General features: G+C 41.1%; 1 protein-coding gene across 1 annotated transcript; it reads left to right on the forward strand.

Annotated features, from left to right (window-relative positions):
• Window positions 1–15224: 15224 nt before the first annotated feature.
• LOC136511771 (NAD-capped RNA hydrolase DXO1-like) lies at window positions 15225–21681 on the forward strand. Its single transcript, XM_066505801.1, has 13 exons — window positions 15225–15773; window positions 16773–16996; window positions 17073–17138; window positions 17270–17348; window positions 17715–17797; window positions 17882–17905; window positions 18153–18274; window positions 19375–19582; window positions 19673–19726; window positions 20038–20084; window positions 20574–20658; window positions 20959–21022; window positions 21157–21681. Exons 1-13 carry the CDS (start codon window positions 15371–15373, stop codon window positions 21276–21278), a joined length of 1581 nt encoding a protein of 526 aa, XP_066361898.1. The 5' UTR covers window positions 15225–15370; the 3' UTR covers window positions 21279–21681.
• Window positions 21682–22854: the final 1173 nt, after the last annotated feature.

Raw genomic sequence — 22854 nt, forward strand, 5'->3', positions numbered from 1 at the left:
TCGTCCGGCCACACCTCCGAGGCGTGGGCTTCGACTCCGAAAACGAGGTTTCCGTTTCGTCTGACTCCGAGGATAAGGTTTCTGCCTCATCCGACTCCAAAGCCTGGGTTTCGACTCCTCCGACCCCAGGGAACGAGCTTCGACTCGTCCGGCCCCACGGGGAGGGCTCCGCCTCGCCTGACTCTCGAGGATAGGACTCCGTCTCGCCAGCCCCCAGGACGAGATTTCCGCCTTGCCCGTTTCCTGGGTCGGATTTGCTACCGGATAAAAGCAGTGGCCTAGGGTGGAACCCAAACCGTTTCAACCACTACGGTATGGAGGCGCACGTCCGAGAGCACGTCTCGGGCACGTCTTGATGCGACTGACGGTCGTATCGGGCCATGCTAGAAGACTCACATCGCCCATCGCGTCAACAGGCCAGCACTGTGCTACCAACTTCCTATCTGACCACCATCCTAACACCAGTCAACCAACGTCAGTTGACTGGCATTGTACCGTTAGCCCCCATATGACCTCTGTCAGAGGACCATTTGACTATTTCGTCCGCTTCGGATGGGATGGAGGATAAGAACGGCGTACGACACCCGCACGTATGTTGCAGCGACCAACAGGACCCTGGTGCGACGTCGCTGCCTCCACGATCTACAGGGTCAGCGGGACCCACGTGAAGAGGAGGACGTAGGGACATTCGGTCCGAACCAGTATAATTCTTGTGTCCTCTTAGCACACCATCTGAGCCAGACACAATATTGTAAATTTACTAGTTGGTGTTTACTCGAAACACCGACACAACTATACGCCGTTAATCAGTATGCGAGGCAAATTGTAGCGATGAAGTCAAATGAAAACTTGGGTCTACCGATGAAAGCTCTAGTTTAGGTTTTAGTGAATTGATGAAACCCTAAGTGCTAATCTAGTTTATCAAGTGGTCATGAGATAGGTAGCATATTTCAAGTGATGAAGCAAATAGAGATCATGACATAATAATGATGATGCCATGGTGATGATCAAGTGCTTGGACTTAAAAAGAAGAAAGAGAAAAACAAAAGGCTCAAGGCAAAGGCATAAATTGTAGGAGCCATTTTGTTTTGGTGATTAAGACACTTAGCGAGTATGATCACATTTAAGTTCGATAGCCGTACTATTAAGAGGGATGAAACTCGTATCGAAATATGGTTATCAAAGTGCCACTAGATGTTCTAACTCATTGCATATGCATTTAGGATCTAGTGGAGTGCCTAACACTCTTAAAAAATATTTGTGAAAATATGCTAACGCATATGCATAAGGTGATACACTTGGTGGTTGGCATATTTGAGTAAGGGTTAGGAACTTCACCGATGGATTATCCGCCCGTAGAGTGCGGACAGTCCGACAGTACCACCGGCGCCCTAGACAGAAAAGACAAAGGTCACTGTAAGTGACCAGACGGTGGTCTCCGTTGGATCGGCACGTCCGGTCAGTGACAGCAGAGGGCGTGCAGCGTCGGTCTCTGACCAGACATTGGGTCATTTAGTGACCAGACGCTGACAGGCTATGTCCGGTCCCGCTGACGTGGCAGTACACAGAGGAGACGCCGAGTGACCGGACACTGGGAGAGTCCAGTCGAGCATGACCGGACGCGTCCGGTCGTGAATAATCAGTTTCTGGATGCTTACTGGAAACGACTGGACGCTGAGGTCTAGCGTCCGGTCACTTTGAGCTGTTGCGTCCGGTCGTCACTTGACCGTTGAGATTAGGCAATCAACATTTGAAGAGATGGGACATGTGGCACGTATCGCGTGACCGGACGCTGAGGTCCAGCGTCCGGTCGATATGACCAGAGCGTCCGGTCACCCCGTGTTGTGCCCAGTGAAGGGGTACAACGGCTCTATTTCGTGGGGGCTTCTATTTAAGTCCCCATGGCCGGCTCAAGCTCACACTCTTAGCCATTTACATTGACATAGCAATTTTGTGAGCTTAGCCAAAGCCCTCCCACTTATCTCCATCATTGATTTATCATCTTTATGAGATTAGGAAGAGAATTCAAGTGTATTGCTTGAGTGTTTGCATCTAGAGGCACTTGTTCATGTTTCGCTGTGGGATTCGCTTATTACTCTTGGTGGTTGCCGCCACCTAGATGGCTTGGAGCAGCAAGGATCGGCGAGCGGATGGTGGTGATTGTCTCTAGCTCCGATCGTGGTGATTGTGAGGGGTTCTTGATCTTTCTCCGATAGAGAACTAAAAGGTACTCTAGTGGATTGCTTATGGCTTATATGATCCTCATCTTATGTTGGTTGTGCGGCACCCTATTGAGGATTTGGCGTGTGAAGCCAATTAACTGCATGAACCTCAAAGTGAGTGAATCACCATAACGAGGAGTAGCTTGTCGGCTAGCAAGTGAACCTCGATAAAAAATCATTATGTTCATCATTTGATTCCTGAGGTTATTAGTCTTTATTGGTATTCATTCTTATGATTGATTGACTCCTTCCTTGACACAGTCGGTATAAACAAATTGCTCACTCTCTTTACTTTACCGTAAACTAGTTGTTAAGCTCTTAAGTATAGCTAGTTGTGAGAGCTTATTAGTTTGATTAGTGTGTCTCTTTAGTTAGCCTTTGAGAGCACATTAACTTAGTGTAGTATCATAGCTTTTGTGTGGATAGAAACTATATAAACTAGAATTGTGGTAAGTGACTTGCTATTTTAGTAGGCTAACGCAACACTTGCTCCGCCTTATAATTATCTAACCGGTTTGTTAAGTGTTGATGTAGAAATTTTTAATAGGCTATTCATCCCTCCCCCTCTAGCCATTAGGACCTTTCAAGTGGTATCAGAGCCGAGGTCATCGTGATTTAAGGTTTAACAACCTTCGGTGTAAAAATGGCTCAAATCAACAACACAAAGAAGTCACCCCAATTTGATGGCATAAATTATCCTCATTGGAAGTCAAAGATAACCACACATATCAAGTCAATCAATAGAATGGTGTGAAAGGTGGTAGAAACCAAAATTGAGATTGGTGATCCGGAGAATCCCACCGTGACCGAAGAAGTGCTTCTCCAAAACAATGACATTGCTCTAAGTGTCATTCATGATGCAATCGATGAGAGAACATTTGAGCAAATCAAGAATATTGAGATGGCTAATGAGGCGTGGAAGAAATTAGAGGAATCATTTGAAGGCACTCAAGCCATGAAGGGTGCAAAGACATATATTCTCAAAGAGAAGTTTGTAAGCTTCAAGATGAAAGAGGATGAGAGTGTACCGGAGATATTTCATAGGCTTTAAGTGCTTGTCAATGATCTCAAAGTACTTGAAGAAGAGGTGAAGGACAAGGACTTCTCCCTATAAGTTCTTAAGATGCTTACCTTCAAGATTTGGTATATTGGTCACTATTCTAGTGAGGAGTGGTTTGGACACCATGACACGAAACTAAGTGTTGGGAGATATAATGACCGATGATACATATAAAGATGATGATGAGAAGAAATAAAAGAAATAAAAGAAAGATGAGAAGAAGAAGAGTGTGGCATTCAAGGCCACATCATCCCAGGGCAAGGCTAAGCAAGAAACATCAAGTGAAGATGATGGCTCATAAGATGATGATGATGATGAGAAGATAACTCTCTTTGTCAAGAAATTTGGTAAGTTCATGATGAAGAAAGGGTACCGTGCTAGAAGAAAGAAATCTTCATCTAAAAACAAGGAAGAGTCAAGAAGATGCTTCAAATATGGAAGCAAAGATCATCTTGTTGCTCAATGTCCATGCAATAGCGACAATGATAATGACAATAAGAAAAACAAGAAGAAGGACAAGAAGGAAAAGAAAAAGAAGAATGACAAGATGGCCTTCAAGAAGAAGAAGGGTGGTTTATATATGGTCACTTTGGATAGTGATACTTCCTCAAGTAATGATGATGATAGTGATAATGACAAGACCACTAAGAAGAAGGCACTTGCAAGCATTGCAATCAATGAGAAGTCTTCTCTCTTCGACACTCCATCATGCTTCATGGCTAAGACCACTAAGGTACAAAATTATGATGATGGAAGTGATGAGGAACATGATAATGAAAATGATAGTGATAGTGATGATAATGAACCTACTAAAGATAAATTATTTGACATGTTAGAAGATGCCAAAGAACACTTTGACATTAAGAGAAGGGAATACAAGAGCTTGAATAAGGAGATGAAAGACCTTAAGTAAGCCCTTGATGAGCTCAAAGCAACTCATGAGAGGCTAGAGAAAGCCCATAAAAAGCTTATCAAAGCTCATAAGAAGCTTGAAAAAGCTCATTCCTCTTTGCTTGATGAGCAAAATAAAAAGAAGCATGTTAAAACTTGTAATATAGGCTTAACTTGTGATATAATTGATAAATCATTATCTATGCCTATCATTGTTGCTCCCACTAACCCTTCTTGAAGTACTTCTACTTTCATCTCATCTAGTAGTGATAGTTTCACTTGTGATACATCACTAATGGTTGAGAATGAGAACCTCAAAAAGGAGGTCAATAAGCTTACTCACACCTTAGCTAAAGCCTATGGTGGTGAGGATCACTTGCTTATTTGATTGGGTAACCAAAGAGCTTCTCTCTACAAAGAGAGATTGATCTATACCCTTAAGAAAGGCAAGGCAGCCTTTGCTCCTTATAAGACTAGTTTTATGAAGAACAATGGTCGGTTTTACACTAGTTGCAAGTAAATTAGTACTAAAGAGCATGAGTGTAAGAACAAGAGTAAAAATGCTAACGTATTCTCAATTAAGATTAATTCTTTCTATGTGCTTACTAAGGGTACAAATGGTGTTAAGGCTAAGTTCATTGGTAAACCATGGATGAGCTCAAAGATGAAAGCCATTTGGGTACCAAAGAGTTTAGTAACTAACCTTTAAGGACCCAAACAAATTTGGATACCTAAAAAGAATTGATCTTCTTTTGTAGGTTAATTATAAAGTCAAAGGAAGGCACTGTGTTCTTAATAGTGGGTGCACTCAATACATGATCGGTGATGTAAGAATGTTCAACTCAATCAACATCAATGACAATGATAGGTTATGACAGTATCACATTTGGTGATAATGGCAAAGGCAAGGTCAAAGGGCTTTGTAAGATTGCAATATCCAATGATATGAGCATATCCAATGTGTTGCTGGTAGAGAGCTTGAACTTCAATTTGCTATCCATGGCTCAATTGTGTGATCTTAGATTCAAATACATATTTGAGGTAGATGATATAGAGATCATAAATGTAGATGGCTCTAATTTGATTTTCAAAGGATTTAGATATGAGAATCTATACTTGGTTGATTTCAATGCTAGTGAAGCTAAATTATTTACATGTTTGTTTACTAAGTCTAGTATGGGTTGGTTATAGCATAGAAGGCTTGGTTATGTTGAAATGAAACAATTAAATAGATTGGTTAAGCATGACTTGGTTAGAGGCTTGAAAGATGTTGTGTTTAAAAAGGATAAGCTTTGTAGCTCTTGTCAAGCCAGAAAATAAGTTGGAAACACACATCCTAAGAAAAGCATGATGAGCACTAGTAAAGCATTTGAGTTATTACACATGAATTTATTTGGGCCAACTCAATATACTAACATTGTTGGAAACAAATATGGCTTTGTGATAGTGGATGATTACACTAGATACACTTGGGTATTCTTTCTAGTGGACAAAAGTGATGTGTTTGCAACATTCAAATCATTTGTCAAGGACATTCACAATGAGTTTGAAACAACCATCAAGAGAGTTTGAAGTGACAATGGTAGTGAGTTTAAGAATACTAGAATTGATGAGTTGTGTGATGATTTTGGAATTAGACATCAATTCTCGGCCAAGTACACTCCATAATCAAATGATCTTGTTGAGAGGAAGAATAGAACACTCATTGATATGATAAGGTCTATACTTAGTGAGTACAATGTGAGTCAATCTTTTTGGGCCGAAGCTATCAACACGGCTTGCTATTGTAGCAACCATCTTTATTGTCATCCATTGAAAGAGAAGACACCATATGAGCTCTTGAATGGTAGAAAGCCCAACATTGCATATTTTCAGGTCTTTGGCTGCAAATGCTATATTTTGAAGAAAGACACTAGATTGGGCAAGTTTGACAAGAAATGTGATGAAGGATTCCTACTTGGTTATTCCACTACAAGCAAAGCATATAGAGTTTAGAATTTAGATAGTGGTACTCTTGAGGAAGTTCATGATGTTGAATTTGATGAAATCAAGGGTTCACAAGTAGAGAATGAGAACTTAGAAGATGTTAGAGGCATTCAACTTTCAAATGCCATGAAGAACATAGGATATTAGGTAAATTAAGGCCTAGGCAAGTAAATGATGATGAAGATAATCAAGTGCAAGTGCTCTCTAACTCAAATGTACAAGATGATACAACTCAAGCAAGCTCTCATAATAATAAACAAGATCAAGTGGCTAGTACATCATCTCAACCTAATGATCAAGCAAGTGCAAGCAATTAAGTTCTAATCCTTCAACCAACCAATATTGGAAGAGATCATCCATTGGACACTATTAATTGTGATATTTCTAGAGGTGTGCAAACTAGATTCAAGATTGGCTTTATTTTATGAGCATTCCTTATTTGTGTCATCCATTAAACCAAAAAAGATAGATGAAACATTGAAGGATATTGATTGGGTGAATGCTATGCATGAAGAATTGAATAACTTCATAAGAAATCAAGTATAGGAATTAGTAGAGAGACCAAAGGGACACAATATGATTGAAACCAAATGGGTCTTTAGAAACAAACAAGATCAAGATGGGATAGTAGTAAGGAACAAAGCAAGATTGGTAGCATAAGGCTATACTCAAGTTGAAGGTCTTGACTTTGAAGAAATATATGCTCCGGTTGTTAGATTAGAGGAAATTAGGATCTTGCTAGCATATGCTTGTGCCCACAACATCAAGCTCTATCAAATAGATGTTAAGAGTGTATTTCTCAATAGTTACATTAATGAAGAAGTATATATTGAGCAATCCTCCCAGTTTTGAAGATGACAAGAAGCCCGATCATGTGTATAAATTGAAGAAGACATTATATGGCTTGAAACAAGCACCTAGAGCATGGTATGAAAGATTGAGAGACTTTCTACTCTCTAAAGGGTTCATGATAGGCAAGGTTGACACTACTCTTTTCATCAAGAAGAATAGAATAGATTTAGTTTGTGTTGCAAATCTATATAGATGACATTATATTTGGATCAACCAATCAAGACTTTTGTGATAAGTTTGGAAAGATGATGGCTAATGAGTTTGATATGTCCATGATTGGAGAGTTGAGTGACTTCCTTGGTCTTCAAATCAAGCAATTGAAGAATGGTACATTTGTGAGTCAAAGCAAGTATATCAAGGACATGATCAAGAAGTTTAGCATGAGTGATAGCAAGGCCATTAGCACACCAATAGGAACCAATGACAACTTAGATAGTGATATAAGTAGAAATATGGTGAATTAAAAATTGTATCAGTCTATGATTGAAAGCCTACTCTATATAACCGCATCAAGGCCGGATGTTATATTTAGTGTATGCATGTGTGCAAGATTTTAAGCCTCACCAAGAGAAAATAATTTGAAGACTACTAAGAGAATATTGAGGTACTTGAAGTATACATAAAATATTGGTTTATGGTATCCCAAAGGAGCAAAGTTTGAGCTAGTTAGTTACTCCGACTCGGATTATACGGGATGCAAGGTTGAAAGGAAGAGCACTTTGGTCACATGTCAATCGTTGGGAAGATCACTTATTTCATAGTCATCAAAGAAGCAAAATAGTGTTGCATTATCAACCGCCAAAGCCGAATACATATCCGCCGGTAGTTGTTGTGCGCAAGTACTTTGGATGAAGGCCACTTTGAGTGACTTTGGAATCAAGTTAACCAACAATCCAGTTCAACATGCAAGAACAAAGCATATTGACGTCCACCACCATTTCATAAGAGATCATCAACAAAAAGGGAACATTTACATTGAGAGTGTAGGCACCGAAGATCAACTTACCGATATATTCACCAAGCTATTAGATGAGAAAATGTTTTGCAAGCTAAGGAATGAGTTGAACATATTAGATTTCTCAAATATGTGTTAATGCATCCCCACTCATATGACGTGCCTCTCCTTCAAGCAATCCAAGGTAAAAGTTGATTGGCATGGCATACATCCTTGCTAAGGACATGTTTAGTGCATCTAGACATTTTTCACATTTAATAGGTTATTCATGAAAATCAAATGAATTTGATGATTGTGAGGTATCACTATTGCTTCTATGCTTATTTTTGATCTAGTGGTAGCATATGACATAGTTAGTGGACTTGTAAACCTAGTGTTTAATCTAGAAAATGAGCTCTAAGTGTTTAACTCAACATGGTATAAGATAATCCTTATTTGGAGGTATGAAGAAGCTTGTCCTTGGATCAAACCGAGTTAAATATCTTTGATAAATGATCTAGATTGAACCAAATTTTGAAATATGATCCTCACCCCATTGATTGACGTTGATAATCTCAACCTATCTACATTTTGAACCTTTATGGTCATTGATGACAAAGTGGGAGAAAAACAAAGATATTAGTACATGGAGAGAAAAACAAAATATTAGTGTACTAAGATTATGAAAAGACAACAAAGGAAGAGAACTTGACATAGGGGGAGAGATATGACAAAGGAAAAGGATTAATTAAAATTTTGAGCACACAAGTAGGGGGAGCAAACTCATAAACTTGTATGGTACATTTGAATATGTATTTCATATGTTTGCTTACATGGCATAAGTTTTAAATTTCAATATCCATACTTATGTGGTGTATGCTAGTTGTAGATTTAAATGATGAAATGAAAATCTAGCATGCATAGGTTATCTAGTGATTTCATTTCCAAGTGTTTCCAAGTGGTATCGAGCTAACCATAGTGCTAAGAATGGTATAATGGTGCACTACGATTGGTATCATGCTTCAAAGGTCCATCTTTTATACCTTAGCATCATTTGGTAGACATTGTCTTCTATATTTCCTATCTAAGCATATGTGCAAGCTTCAATCCAAACTCTTAGCACATATGTTGGGGAAGCAATTGCCAAGTGGTGAAGCATATTCCAAGTGGTGAAGCAAATGAAGATCATGACATGATGATGGTGATGCCATGGTGATGATCAAGTGCTTGGACTTGAAAAGAAAAAAGAGAAAAACAAATGGCTCAAGGCAAAGGCATAAATGATAGGAGCTATTTTATTTTGATGATCGAGACACTTAATGAGTGTGATCACATTTAGGTTCGATAGTCATACTATTAAGAGGGGTAAAACTCGTATCGAAATATGGTTATAAAAGTGCCACTAGATGCTCTAACTCATTGCATATGCATTTAGGATCTAATGGAGTGCTAACACCCTTAAAAAATGTTTGTGAAAATATGCTAACACATATGCACAAGGTGATACACTTGGTGGTTGACACATTTGAGCAAGGGTTAGGAACTTTCACCGGCGCCCTAGACAGAAAAGACAGAGGTCACTGTAAGTGACCAGACACTGGTCTCGGTTGGACCAGCACGTTCGATCAGTGGCAGCAGAGGGAGTGCAACGTCGGTCTCTGACCGGACGTTGGGTCATTTAGTGACCGAATGCTAATAGGCTGTGTTCGGTCCCGCTGATGTGGCAGTACACAGAGGAGACGCTGAGTGACCGAACGCTGGGAGAGTCCGGTCGAGCATGACCGAACGCGTCTGGTCGTGAATAATGGTTTCTGGATGCTTACTGGAAACGACTGGATGCTGAGGTCTAGCATCCGGTCACTTTGAGCTGCTGTGTCCGGTCATCACTTGACCGTTGAGATCAGGTGATCAACATTTGAAGAGAGGGGACACGTGGCACACATCGCGTGACCGGACGCTGAGGTCCAGCGTCCGGTCGATATGACCGGAGCGTCCGGTCACCCCGTGTTGTGCCCAGTAAAGGGGTACAACGGCTCTATTTCGTGGGAGCTTCTATTTAAGCCCCATGGCTAGCTCAAGCTCACCCTCTTGGCCATTTGAATTGACATAGCAACCTTGTGAGCTTAGCCAAAACCCTCTCACTCATCTTCATCATTGATTCATCATCTTTGTGAGATTAGGAGAGAATTCAAGTGCATTGCTTGAGTGTTTGTATCTAGAGGCACTTGATGTTCGTGTTTCGCTATGGGATTCGCTTGTTATTCTTGGTGGTTGCCGCCACCTAGATGGCTTAGAGCAGCGAGGATCGACGAGCGGAGGGTGGTGATTGTCTCTGGCTCCGATCATGGTGATTGTGAGGGGTTCTTGACCTTTCCTCGGTGAAGAGCCAAAATATACTCTAGTGGATTACTTATGGCTTGTGTGATCCTCATCTTGTGTTGGTTGTGTGGCACCCTATGGAGGGTTTAACGTGTGAAGTCAATTAGCGTGTGAATCTCCAAGTGAGTGAATCGCCACAATGAGGAGTAGCTTGCCAGCTAGCAAGTAAACCTCGGTAAAAAATAGTTAGCCTTTGAGAGCACATTAACTTAGTGTAGTGTCATAGCTTTTGTATGGATAGAAACTATATAAACTAGAATTATGGTAGGTGGCTTGCTATTTTAGTAGGCTAACGCAATACTTGCTTCGCCTCATAATTATCTAACCGGTTTGTTAAGTGTTGTTGTAGAAATTTTTAATAGGCTATTCACCCCCTCTAGCCATTAGGACCTTTCAACCGAAGCTACAGATTATTATTGTCTACAAGGACACTCACGTGTGTTTGCTCGGGAACATATAGGGATGGAATGGACCTATTCTACTTTTAGGGATGGAACGGTTCACGGTCCTCCTTTAGTTGAAAGGTGGTGAAATGATTCCTATTTTTTAGTTAGGGCATGTTTGGTTCACAGCCACATATTTGGTGACGAGTGTGGAGGCACTTGAGCTGTGGTGGTTGAAATTGGCGCCACAGCTATGGCCACCGAGAAAGAGGGTGGCTGCCATGTCCAAACACTGAACAAGCAACAACCTTCTTCTGGTGGAGAGCTGCACTTGAGGCTAGCAGGCTGTGGCGGGGAAGCAAACACCCCTTAGTTTAGGATATAATAATTGGGATCAGTACCTAACCTTTAGAACCCATTTGTCATTATTTTTCTTTTTTTTCTCTTCCCATTTTATCAGGTTTGGTACTCTTATCTTATGCCCTTAATAAAACATAAATCGCCTCAAATCTATAGGACGTAACTCTCACCGCCACCAAAGCTCCATACTCGCTAGCCCTATGGCTGAGAACTCACCTTGTAGACGTGCCCTTCCCTCCGCAAATGACTCACCCTGCGAACAACACCCTCGCATTTTTGCCCGTGGTTGAGACGCTCCCTCAGCCTTCGTCTCCATGTGCTACCACCTCACCTTGTCTACACTCGTCACGGGCTAATCTTGTGCCCCTATGCTATGACCTGAACTCCTCATCGTCATCTAGGCTCTACACTAGGCATGAGGTACTCCTCTACATCCACCTCTCCCAGCATCAAAGCCAAGTTGCTGTTGATTTGCAAGGCTAACCACCTACGGTGTTAAAGATGGCTACAAATCATGTTTGCAAGCTTTGACACTTGATGGGATAAACTATGAATATTGGAAGAAAAGAATGTGTCACCATCTCAGGACAAAATGAGTAGAAAGATACGGGGTGTGTTATAAGAGGAGTTTATTGTGCTTGATATGAAGAAGCCAGCAAATAGAGAAGAAGAGTTATTGTAATTGATTGATCAGGCTCTCAATGTGATCTATGAAGCTCTTGATACAAAGGTTTTCAAGTTAATCAAAGACTTAGAGATGGCACATCATGTATGGAAGAGGCTTGAGGACTCATATGAGGGCACTTCGGTGGTTAATAAATCCAAGCTCTATATTTTCAAAGATAAATTTGTCAAATTCAAAATGTTAAAAGATGAGAGTGTACTGGAGATGTTCCATAGGCTCAGTCATTGTAAATGAGCTAATGAAGTTGGGGCACAAGGTTGATGATGAAGACTTCTCCACCAGTTCTTAAGGTTTGATACATTGGTCACCATCATTGTGAGAGGTGGTTTGAAGGGAGTCACTTCTACCCAAGTACTAGGTGACATAGTCACATGAGGCACATACTATGAGGAAAGGGTGGAGGTGGAGAAGGAAGAAAAGAAGAAGGGTGTGGCATTCAAGACCACTACATCATCCAAGGGAAAGAGCAAGAAAGAGGAAGAAACAAGTGACGATGAAGATGCTAGCTCAAGCTCAAGTGTAGAAGACGAGGAGATGACTCTCTTTGTGTGCTAGTTCATGAATTTCATGAAGAAGAAAGGCTATGGTGCAAGAAGGAGAAGATCATCATCCAAGGAAAGAGGAGTGAAGGTGCTATGATTGTTACTATGATTGTTGGGAGGTTGGGCATCTTGTGGCCGATTGTACCAATAAGAAGGAGAAAAGCTCCAAGGATAAGAACATCAAGTACAAGAAGGACAAGGAAGCAAAACAATGACCTTCAAGGAGAAGAAGGGTCATGCTTTATTGTGTCGAGTGGGACACTGATGCATCAAGTGATAGTGAAGATTAAAGGTATCGGGGACCAATACTAGGGTACCCTAAGAGGAGGAGTTAATGACCATCAACATTGAGTCATCCGTGCGATCAAGAGCGTGACTACACCTCTTACTGGGCTCCCTCTCGTCCAGCCACCGAGGCCGGGGACTCTTCCTCGTCTGCCCCCTAAGGGTTGGCTCCGCCTCAGTGGACGGTGCGGCCGCGAGCTCCGCCTCACCCAACCCTCGAGGGTTGGCTCCGCCTCGGCTGACTCCTGAGGGTTGGCTCCGCCTTGTTCGACTCCCGAGGGTTGGCTCCGCCTTGCCCGACGTTCGAGGGCTTGGCTCCACCTCATCCGATGTCCGAGGGCTGGCTCTGCCTCGCCCGATGTCCGAGGGCTAGCTCCGCCTCACTCGACGTCTAAGGGCTGACTCCGCCTCACCTGATCCCTCAGGCATAGATCTTTACGAAAGCTCACGACAACCACTATGGTCCAGAAGGTGTGACCTAAGGTCAAACTTCTGGCATCGTGCAGGGAGCGGTCACATCTCAACATGACCCATCCCCACGACATGTCATTCTAGGGAACTCACATTGCCCACAGTAATGGACACGCGATCACTGTGTTGCCTATTCCCTATACGGACGCTGATCAGCATGCTGGTTCGCCGCGCCGCCCGCTGGGGCAGAATGGGACATGACAACTCGCTGACAATGCTAGGACATGGCATTGTCAGCGGACAGACACCTAGCCTGGCCTTGTCATGGTCAGCGGACATGCGCCCCACGTGGGGCTGTCCCTGTCACTGCCTGCCATGTCAGCGGGGCCCACACAGAGGAAAAAGGAAGGCCCAGCGATCCTAAAGGACTTTCTTTGCCTCTCGTTTTCCTTTTTTTCTCCCATCTATAACCCGTGCTCTCCCTTGGCCTATAAAAGGAAAGCAGGGCACCCCTCTAAGGGCATCGGTTCACCACATCGCACCTCACACCTCATCATAGCAGAACCACTAGCATCGAACCTCGAACACGTAGCTGAGCAGCGACCGAGCTCTCAGCACCAATTCGATCTTTCCATCAGAGACTTAGGATATGTCCCTCTCTTACCCATTTGTAACCCCTACTACGAATTTTTCAGTACTAATAACACGAGCAACACCCACAAACTAGACGTAGGGACATTCTGCTCGAACCAGTTAAACCTTATGTGTTTTAGCACACCATCCGGACCAGACGCACAATAATACAAATTTACTCGTTGGTGTTTACTCAAAACACCGACAAAAAGCAATCCAAGTCACTTGTTGGCATCGCCGTCAATAGGAACCCTTCTACCATCGACACTCCCTCTGTTTGTCATCATGCTTCATGGATAAGTGTCCAAAGATACAATGCAATGAGAGTGATAGTAGGAGTGAGAGTGAGGATGAGGAGTCCTCTAAGGAGAAACTCATTGAGCTATTGCAAGAGTCTCATTATCTCATGAACAAGAAAAGGGAAAATACAAGGAGTTGCAGAAGAGCCAAGAGGTACAAGACGCCTAATTGGAGGAAAAATATAAAAAATATACGTTTTCAGGCTCCGTGGGTGAAATATGACACCCACACCCGTCCTGACACCATCGAAGGTCCCAACCCGTAGACACCCACGGGCCCAATGTTGCACTTGTACACGCGCCCTAATGGGGTGACCCACGGGTGTGATTGCCATCACTAAGTGGGGGTCAGAGTGCAACTACACTCCTAAGCCTTTTAATCTTTTTCTAGCAAGGGTACAATACTCACAGCTAATGTGGAATTAATAAAAGTAGAATACCACTAAGAAGTGACATATTTTGATGGTATACATATCTTAAATTTATTATTTTGGTGGTATATATCTAACAACTGTTCCTTTTGATTGCATGGATCTTTTCCCTTTAGGTTTGTTTGGACTCGAAAAATTTTATAGGAATTTTAAAGGAATCCAATTTCTATATTTTGCTTATGTCACATGGCTTTTAGAATGGAGGAATGGAGTTTTAGAATGGAGGAATGGAGTTTTATTTTTTCTATAGAAATGCTTGCTTTCCTTTGTCAAACGGAGGCAACGAAACATCCACTCTAAACTCTTAATTACCGTATATGTGAATGTAGGAACGGGCAAGTGAAATAAGTTGGTTCACTCATGCTTAAAATTTATAAGCCACCATTTTCTGCGTGGGGCCCACACATTTCACTTAACAGGCATGAGCTTATAAGTCATCTACAACCAAACATGCATGAGTTATAAGTTATTGGTTTTCAGTCACCTGACTTAATAAGTCACCTGACTTATATAAACCAAACAGTACCTAAGCATGTTATTGTATTCCCTTGTTTCAAAGGCATGTTCCTATAAAATTATTATATTTTTAATTCTATATTTTGTAGATATACTTTTATGTTTTTTTTTTCTTTTTACTCTATTTTAAATTTCTCTGTTCTAAATAGACTCTTGGTACTTTTTTTAACATCAAACCAAATCAAACAAATCAGCCTGTTCGGTAGCACGTAACTGCCTGTATCTGGCTTGGCTTATCAGCCAGTCAACAGTGTCTCTCACACTAAATTAGTCAGCAATACTTTTAGCGGTAAGCTTATAAGTCAATCCTGGCTGGTATTCTCTTGGATCTACTGACCGATACAGTGCCCGTCGATCTTGGTGAACCCTATTCGAGGGTTTCTTTCGTTCCCTGTCGCGTTGGATCCCACCACAATCCTTCTCCGTTCCGGTTCCCGACCAGGCCTGAAAGGAAAAGGCTCTTCCCGGCCTTGCCGGCTCACCGCCCCCGCCGCGCCCGCCATGGACTTCCCGGAACAGGACGTCTTCGGCGAGGACTACGACGTCCACGACGGCGCCGCCGAGGCCGAGGCCAACGGCGGCGGGGACTCTTCGGGCTCCTCCTCCCCGTCCTCGTCCTCGTCGTCCTCTGCCGCCGCGTCCTCCTCATCCTCAAGTGGCGGTTCAAGCCGCAGCAGCGGCGGCGGCGCTGCTGGTGAGGGCGAGGATGGCGCCGACGAGGGGGACGGTGAGGAATACGATTCGTCCAACCTCATAACCACGAGGGGCGCCGGCGCCGCCGGTTACCGGGACGATGAGAGGGGGGAGTATGAGGACGAGGAGGTAGAGGAGGAGAGAGATTTGTTCGGCTCAGACAACGAAGAGTACGGCAGAACCCCGGCGCGCAGCAACTACCTAATCCCAGGTCCGCCTCTCGCCAATACTAAAATTGGGTACCAATGCCCTAGAGTCAGTTTCTAGATTGAATAGTAGTAGCTTCTGTGTTGCCGTTGAATTAGCTAGGAGGCCGATACTGAATCCTGCCAACTTTATCCAATGGTTTTGTTGTGAGTAGGTTGTTCGTATTGTTTTGTAAGATGGGGTGCACTTTGGCATTGCACAATTTTCCACTTGAAAATGTGTGAGTGGTGAATCTTTCCCTGTCCGTGATTCTTTGCTTGTTTCTTTCTCATTAACTTTCCTCAGGCGTAATGTGGGAGGTTTATTGTAGGTTATGGACATTTGCCTTCTGACCTTTTGTTATTATTAGGCTTTTTTTGTGTGTGCATTATAGTATTTTAACATATCAGTAGGCATAGTTTTAGTTCAAACCATTTAATGCAAAACGTATTTGCCGCAAAGTTGGATGGAAATTTGTTGGGAAGCATATGTCTAGCCATTTTCATTTCCAACTTTCATACAACTGTAAATTATGACTGAAGAATACTGCCTTTGCGAAATGAATTCTCAAAGCCTTTTCTGGGTGAATAATACCAGCTCATAGAACATGAAGTTTTTACTCAAGGATCACAACTGGAGTGAAATCACAATTATAATGTAGCGGATAGTTACAGCTTTGAGCATACGCTATACATCTTCTCATTGAGAACCTCCCTGAAAGTTACTACACGTTTCTTTTGTGGGGTTATGCTGACAGAGGTATAGCAGTGGACACCAGACACAAGCTTTGTATGTGACAACTCAAATTCTGCTGTTTAAATGTCCATTCAACCTATCAGTACCCTGTTATAGAAGCACCCTTGCTGTATAAGAATGTGACGAATGAACTGGGTTTTTTTTTCATGGGCAAGATACTTTATATTTGGGGGGCTTAGTGCAACTAATGCTTTTAAAAGCTTGAGTGGATTTGGATTGAAAGGTGGAAATATTAATACTTAAGTTCATCATGTGTAATTTCTTGCAGTGCTTCCTGCAATACGGAACACTAATAATCATTCTCGAGGAGGCTTCGGAGGCCGAGGTGGTAGAGGCCCACCACTTCTTCCAAGGCCAGGAGGCCATCCAGGGCGACATAACTTTGGTTATGGGAGATTTGGGAACGGGCGTCATGTTGAAGGTTTAGTTTCAGATATGAAGCTTAATAAGAGCGAAGAAACATTGTCTAGAAAAGCTGTTACTTTTCAGGAGGTGTGTAGTATTATCATGTTCATTTCATCTTCTGATTGTTACTCTTCTATGTGGAGTCATGTTCTCTCTCATGCAGCCTTGTGAGATTGCATGCTTAAGTCGCGCTGAGGGTGGAGCGGTGTATTTTGATGATCGCAGCTTGGTAAGACCTTGGAGTTGCTAACTGGCATTGATTTCTCTTCACAGTAAATAGCTGCTAATTTAATGTCTATGTTATTAGCTTTTCTTGTTATGTTAGATAGATGTTGTTCTAACGTCCTTTATGTTTTCTAGAGGCTCTTCAAACGTGAAATCTGTGATTACGTTGGTGCAGATCTCAATAAAGGATTCGAGTCATTTATAGAGAAGAAAGGTACATTCTTTTTATAACTCATGTTCTTCTTCTCTACATCATTGATATTTACTACTCTTAGTGTATTAGTGTATGAATCTGGTGCTGCCTGTACCTCACATTTTTTTCAATTAATATGGTATATTGCTTAAATTGGATGGGCCACTTCTTAGGCCATATACGTAACATAGATAATACAAGTAGAAGTTGTTTCAAATAGTAGAGAAAAGGGAGGGGAAAACTCAATTCAGTTTTCTCCTTTTACATTCTACATATGGATACTGAAAAGCAGTAATTCTGCTATTGGAAGTTAGTCTTTTCTTTTTAAAATTGTTGCATCTGAGGGTTTTGCTTCATGATGAATGTGGTTCAATACTTCAATGTCAGATTTGGGTTCTGAAGGATTTGGCGATCTACTCGCATGCATACGAAATTCCAACATACTTCTTCAGCATACTATACATTTTGTGGTAACATTACATTGATGTCAATCTTGTATTTGTTACCTTACTAAAATTTCTTAGACATGGTGATAATATATGCTCTTCTTGCAGACATACCGCAACAATCTTAACAAGGTACATTCATCTATTGTAAACTTGTCTAAAACTTCTTTTCCCCTTCCTGTTACTTACATTTTTAGTGAATTTTCAATAAAGCATTGCTGTATGGTGCTTCCAGTGCAAATTGTCTGAAGGACCACATTTTTTTGTACCCTACCTTTTTTTCCTTACATTTCTAATCACTGACTAACATAACATTTTTTAACTTTTTATACGCTTTTATTCTGTAAGACCAATATAACAACTTATATTTTATCATCAGATATTGGCCACTGCTTACCTAAGAGAACCATGGAAGATGGGCGTTCATAAAAGAAGGGGTGTTGTATACCTTGATGTTTATAAGCTCCCTGAAAGACCAAAAAGTGAAGTGGAGCGTAGGAGGTGATTTCTCTGCCCCTCCCCATTATATTTTGTCCCCTTGCATGTACAGAGTAGATGATGATGGTATGGCATGTAGTGTGCTTGCTGACAATAGAATGTTCAATAACAAAGAAATTAGTCAAGGTTAGGGTGCATTTGGTAGGGATTCTCCATACTGATTCTTTCCAAACACAGGAAAATGCCTACCAAACAAAAACTTGTTTTCTGAAGAGAAACAAGAGAATTCCTACAAAATGGTTCAAGAATTAGAGACAATCAGAAATGTTTCTTGGTACAAAAACCAGAAACCAGAAAAACCTGTTTCTCAGCAAAATCAGAATCAGTTTCTCTTAGGAGTCAGGAACCATTTCCTTGAGAAACCGAATCGTTGCCTATTGCAGCTTTAGTGTATAAATATGTTGATAGATTGAGTTTGCACAGGTGTCTTGTGGTGATTCAGCACATGAGTATGTTGACGTACATGAAACCAGAAAACAGAAAAACTTTGTAAATGCAAAATTGTTGCTCTGTTTCATCATAATTTCATGACGCTGATTTGGTTTGTTGCCATACTTGCCATGTGATGCAGTAACACATAGTTATTTGAAATGTTAATACTTGGCAGGAAGTTTGGAAATTTGGGAAAGATGTAAATTCGAATCTCAAACCATTCTTAAACTTGATGTGTTGAATACTAGTACAATCAATGTTTCATGAAAACTTTAATGATATATCTAATAATATAGTTTTCTTATGGCCAATGTAGATAGTTTTAGCCTTGTTCAGATTGTACTTCTTTTGGAAGCATGATCACATTGTGTGGACCATTTAAAAAGGATGGAGTGATTTAATAATCTGTGCATTGGAGATTGGAGAAGGTGGGAAATATAGAAAGATAAGGTCATGAGTTACAAAAGCGGCTCATCTGCATTCTTGTTTGATAGGCCAGCCGTGTTTAAGGAACCAAGTATAGACCCCTATTTATGATTTATACACATTGATTCCTGGCTATTTTTTCTGTTGTGTTCTGCCAAATTAGCTTAGCAGTGGCTTAATGATAATCCAAACCACAATAATACTGATAAACCTGTATTTTTCTCCCCTCTACATTTGATTCCCAGATGTTATTGGGGCTATTCTTTTGAAAACCTTGCCACTGAGAACTCATTCAGCGATGATGGAAGAGGTATTGATGCAAATGTAGAGTTTTGTTCTGTAATAAGGACAAAATTGGGTGCCCATCGCATTGTCATGGGTGCTGAGATGGACTGCTGTGATGCAACTGATGATGGCAGGCGGTTCTATGTGGAGTTGAAAACAAGCAGAGAGGTTTTCTTTTTGCATGAATTGTTAAGCTCTGCTATCACTTTTTTTTAAAAAAAATAATAAGATTCTGTCCTTGAACTTGATGTGTAACAGCTGGAGTACCATACAGTGGAAGCATATGAGAAAGAAAAGCTACTTAGATTTTGGGTAATTCATACTCTCTTTTTTCCCCTTATAAGCTACTTAGGTTTCAGGGTTTACTCCTGCTATCTTTTTCTTTGCTGTCATATTACGTACTTTGAAGTATTTTCATAACTGCCTATGCATTTTATTATTCTATTCTCTTTTGTAGTGTGAAATTTTATTTTGGATAGTAGTGAGTGGTAACTTAGCAATTTTGTTACAAGTCTGTCCATTATGCCGTTTCAGCAACTTAGGATTTTTTGTTCAGATTTCAGAAGGTATAACATCTTATTATGTTAAAATATTGACTTTCTTTACTTATCTAAATATTGTAGATTCAATCGTTCCTTGCTGGTGTTCCTTATGTTGTTGTGGGATTCAGGTATTGTTCACCTTTTGTCATGTTCACCTCTACATTATCATGGGTACTAAACTTTGTTACTTGCTATTTTGCAAACTCATCTGACTGCTAAAGTTAAATCTTGTTATGATTATATATGCAAAATCTTTTGTTAATTGTAGCATTGGGCCTTGATACATCTCCGTTTATGTTATAGATACATTATTAATGTGACATTTCATACTGATCCGTGTGGTGGTCTATTGGTCTTATACAAGTAATCGCTACGGAGTACTATCATTTTTTATTGCTGTTGCTATTGATTCTACCTTTTTTGTTGTATAATTTCACACATTGCTTGCTATAAGATCATAAGACTGAATTCTTTGCCTACCATGAGTTTTTGATAACCCGAATTCTAATGCTACCACATGTATCTAATGCTTCCGATGAGATATGTACATTGGTTGTGGTGTTCCCTACCAGTTTAAACTATTCCAAATTTTGCTCTGCACTTCTTTTGGCCTGTAGGAATGATGCTGGCATACTCGTACGAACGGAAAGACTAAGAACCAAAGATATTACACAAAAGGTGAAGGCAAAGAACTACTGGCAGGTACTTCAAACAGTTTTCCTACAATTTATCAGCATTGCAAGAATCTAGCAATGCTGAGCTAATTTGTGAAGCATCTCATGTATAAAAGGGAAAGTAATGTACACATTTTTCTTGTGCACTACCTATTTTAACCACTTTAAAATGAGGTGATATATATATATTTTTTTGTGGAAAGTTGAGAATCCAAAGGATTTCTTCCAAATTAGACTTATTTTAATTAAATAGAAATTTGCAGTTACTTTCATGCATCCAAATTGTAACATGGCTTTGGATACCTGTAACGATTTCTCTGTACTTTAGGGTGGCGTTTGCCTGGCCTTTGCTGATGAGGTCTTATGCTGGTTGTATGGGACTGTCAGAGAGAGTAAGAATTTATTCACCTCCAAGTAGTTGCATTTTAACCTGGCAACTTTTGGATTTTTGTTCGTGTGTTCATAATGTTGACCTCTCAATCATGAGCATTTTCACTCATGTTATTGTTTATCCCTTGTATTACAGATGAAGACTATGTTCTTCAATTTGTACATCCATTTAACCGCCTGGAACTAATACGAGCCCAGTCCCCCTGTCCCGAAGCCATAACGTTGCATGCGCAGCAGCTCTCAGGTGCAGCAGACTAGATTCTAGCAGTGACCTCGGTGGGGACTACTTGCCTTGGAGAAAGATCAACAGGCTCCATTCTAGCAGCAGCACTGAACAATGGTTGATCTGACAACTTACTCAACCCCAATTACCAAGCGGATGTGCTGATGCATCAAGAACTAATGAGATCGATCACTGGTTTAGCTACATCCATGGTTTACTCTCTTGAGTGGCCAAAGAGATTTTGAATCCATCAAACATGTATTTCAATTGTAACATTATTACATCATAAACTATACGGACAGAGCTAATAGTGCTGTGCTACTAGTTTGTGCCACAAATCCTGTAAACTTCAACAAGGGATGAATGTTATTGAACATCCAAATTGTCATAGTCTTTATAAGTCATAATATGTATACAGAACTTTTCGTACACTAGAGTTTTGAAGTAACAAATTTCATTAGGGCTCTTTTGGAAGCAGGGGAGCAAAACCCCACACTAAGAACTAAAATGATACTCCTCTATTTAAATTATAAGTCGTTTGACTTTTTTGATATATCTATTTTACTATAAATTTAGATAAATAATATGTCTAGATACATAATAAAATGGATGAACTAAAAAAGTCAATACGATCTATAATTTGAAACGGAGGGAAGTATTTAGAATGGTATCCTTGTGGATTATACCCACTAGGGAAAAGTCCAGGATCCTAGAGGGATTGGACTTTTCAAATTAGGCCTTAATGACGATTGGAATGGTGAGTTTCTGTCATTGATTATGCTCACAAGCCATTGTGAAAAATACTGTTCCGGCTAATTGCTGTGAGAGAAAAAATACTGTTATGACAGGACGTAAACAGTGATTTCGTGAGAGACAAAACTAAGCCAGCCGGCTGGTAACCAGCCAGCCGAACGGCCTCGTGGGTTGCAATGTGAACCTGCTGTAATACGAGCTTTAAAGGTCAGTTTCTGTCATTGTTTCTTCATACCCGCCCACCTCGTCACCCATGCCTCAGCCACTCACACCCGTCGGTGGTCGCTAGCGCCAGGGTACGCTGGATGGAGCCCATGCCACCAGCACGGTCGCTCGTTGACCGAATTTTTTATTATTCGGGCTCTTTTTTCGAAAGTTTCTCTTAAAATAGACTCTGACGGAAAGAATTCTGGAAATGGACCCTTAACTCGGTGCCAGAGTGACTGGCGCCGAGATCGGCAGCCACGGTCACTGGCGCCGAGGTCCTGGGCACGGGGAAATAGCCTGCCAGGGGCTCGGCGCCAGAGTGACTGGCGCCGAGACACCTGCATTTAACCCAGCCTGCACTTCTTCCCCGAGCGTTCTTCCTCTTATTTCTCCTCCGTGTCGGGTTTTTTTCTCGCCACTTCACCCTACCTCACAATCACCGGCAACTTAGAATTTTGGCTAAGTCCCTAAATTTACCGTGAGATTGATGTATAAAATTTTGGCTAAGTCTTTAAATTTACCATGAGATGGACATGCTGAAATTTGTGGGACAGACATATGCAAAAATGGCTAAGTCTGAATTTTTGCTATGACTTGGAGACTAGAATTTTACCATGACTTGGACATTGACAAATTTAAAATTTTACCATG

This window comes from Miscanthus floridulus, chromosome 16 (genome assembly GCF_019320115.1).
Source record: "Miscanthus floridulus cultivar M001 chromosome 16, ASM1932011v1, whole genome shotgun sequence".
Classification (NCBI taxonomy): Eukaryota; Viridiplantae; Streptophyta; class Magnoliopsida; order Poales; family Poaceae; genus Miscanthus; species Miscanthus floridulus.

Bases quoted from the DNA above. Each gene is read 5' to 3' on its own strand.
- LOC136511771 (XM_066505801.1), top strand. From the start codon at position 15,371: ATGGACTTCCCGGAACAGGACGTCTTCGGCGAGGACTACGACGTCCAC. The intron at 15,774-16,772 runs GTCCGCCTCTCG...AATTTCTTGCAG, and splicing joins CAGCAACTACCTAATCCCAG to TGCTTCCTGCAATACGGAAC. The intron at 20,085-20,573 runs GTATTGTTCACC...TTTGGCCTGTAG, and splicing joins TATGTTGTTGTGGGATTCAG to GAATGATGCTGGCATACTCG.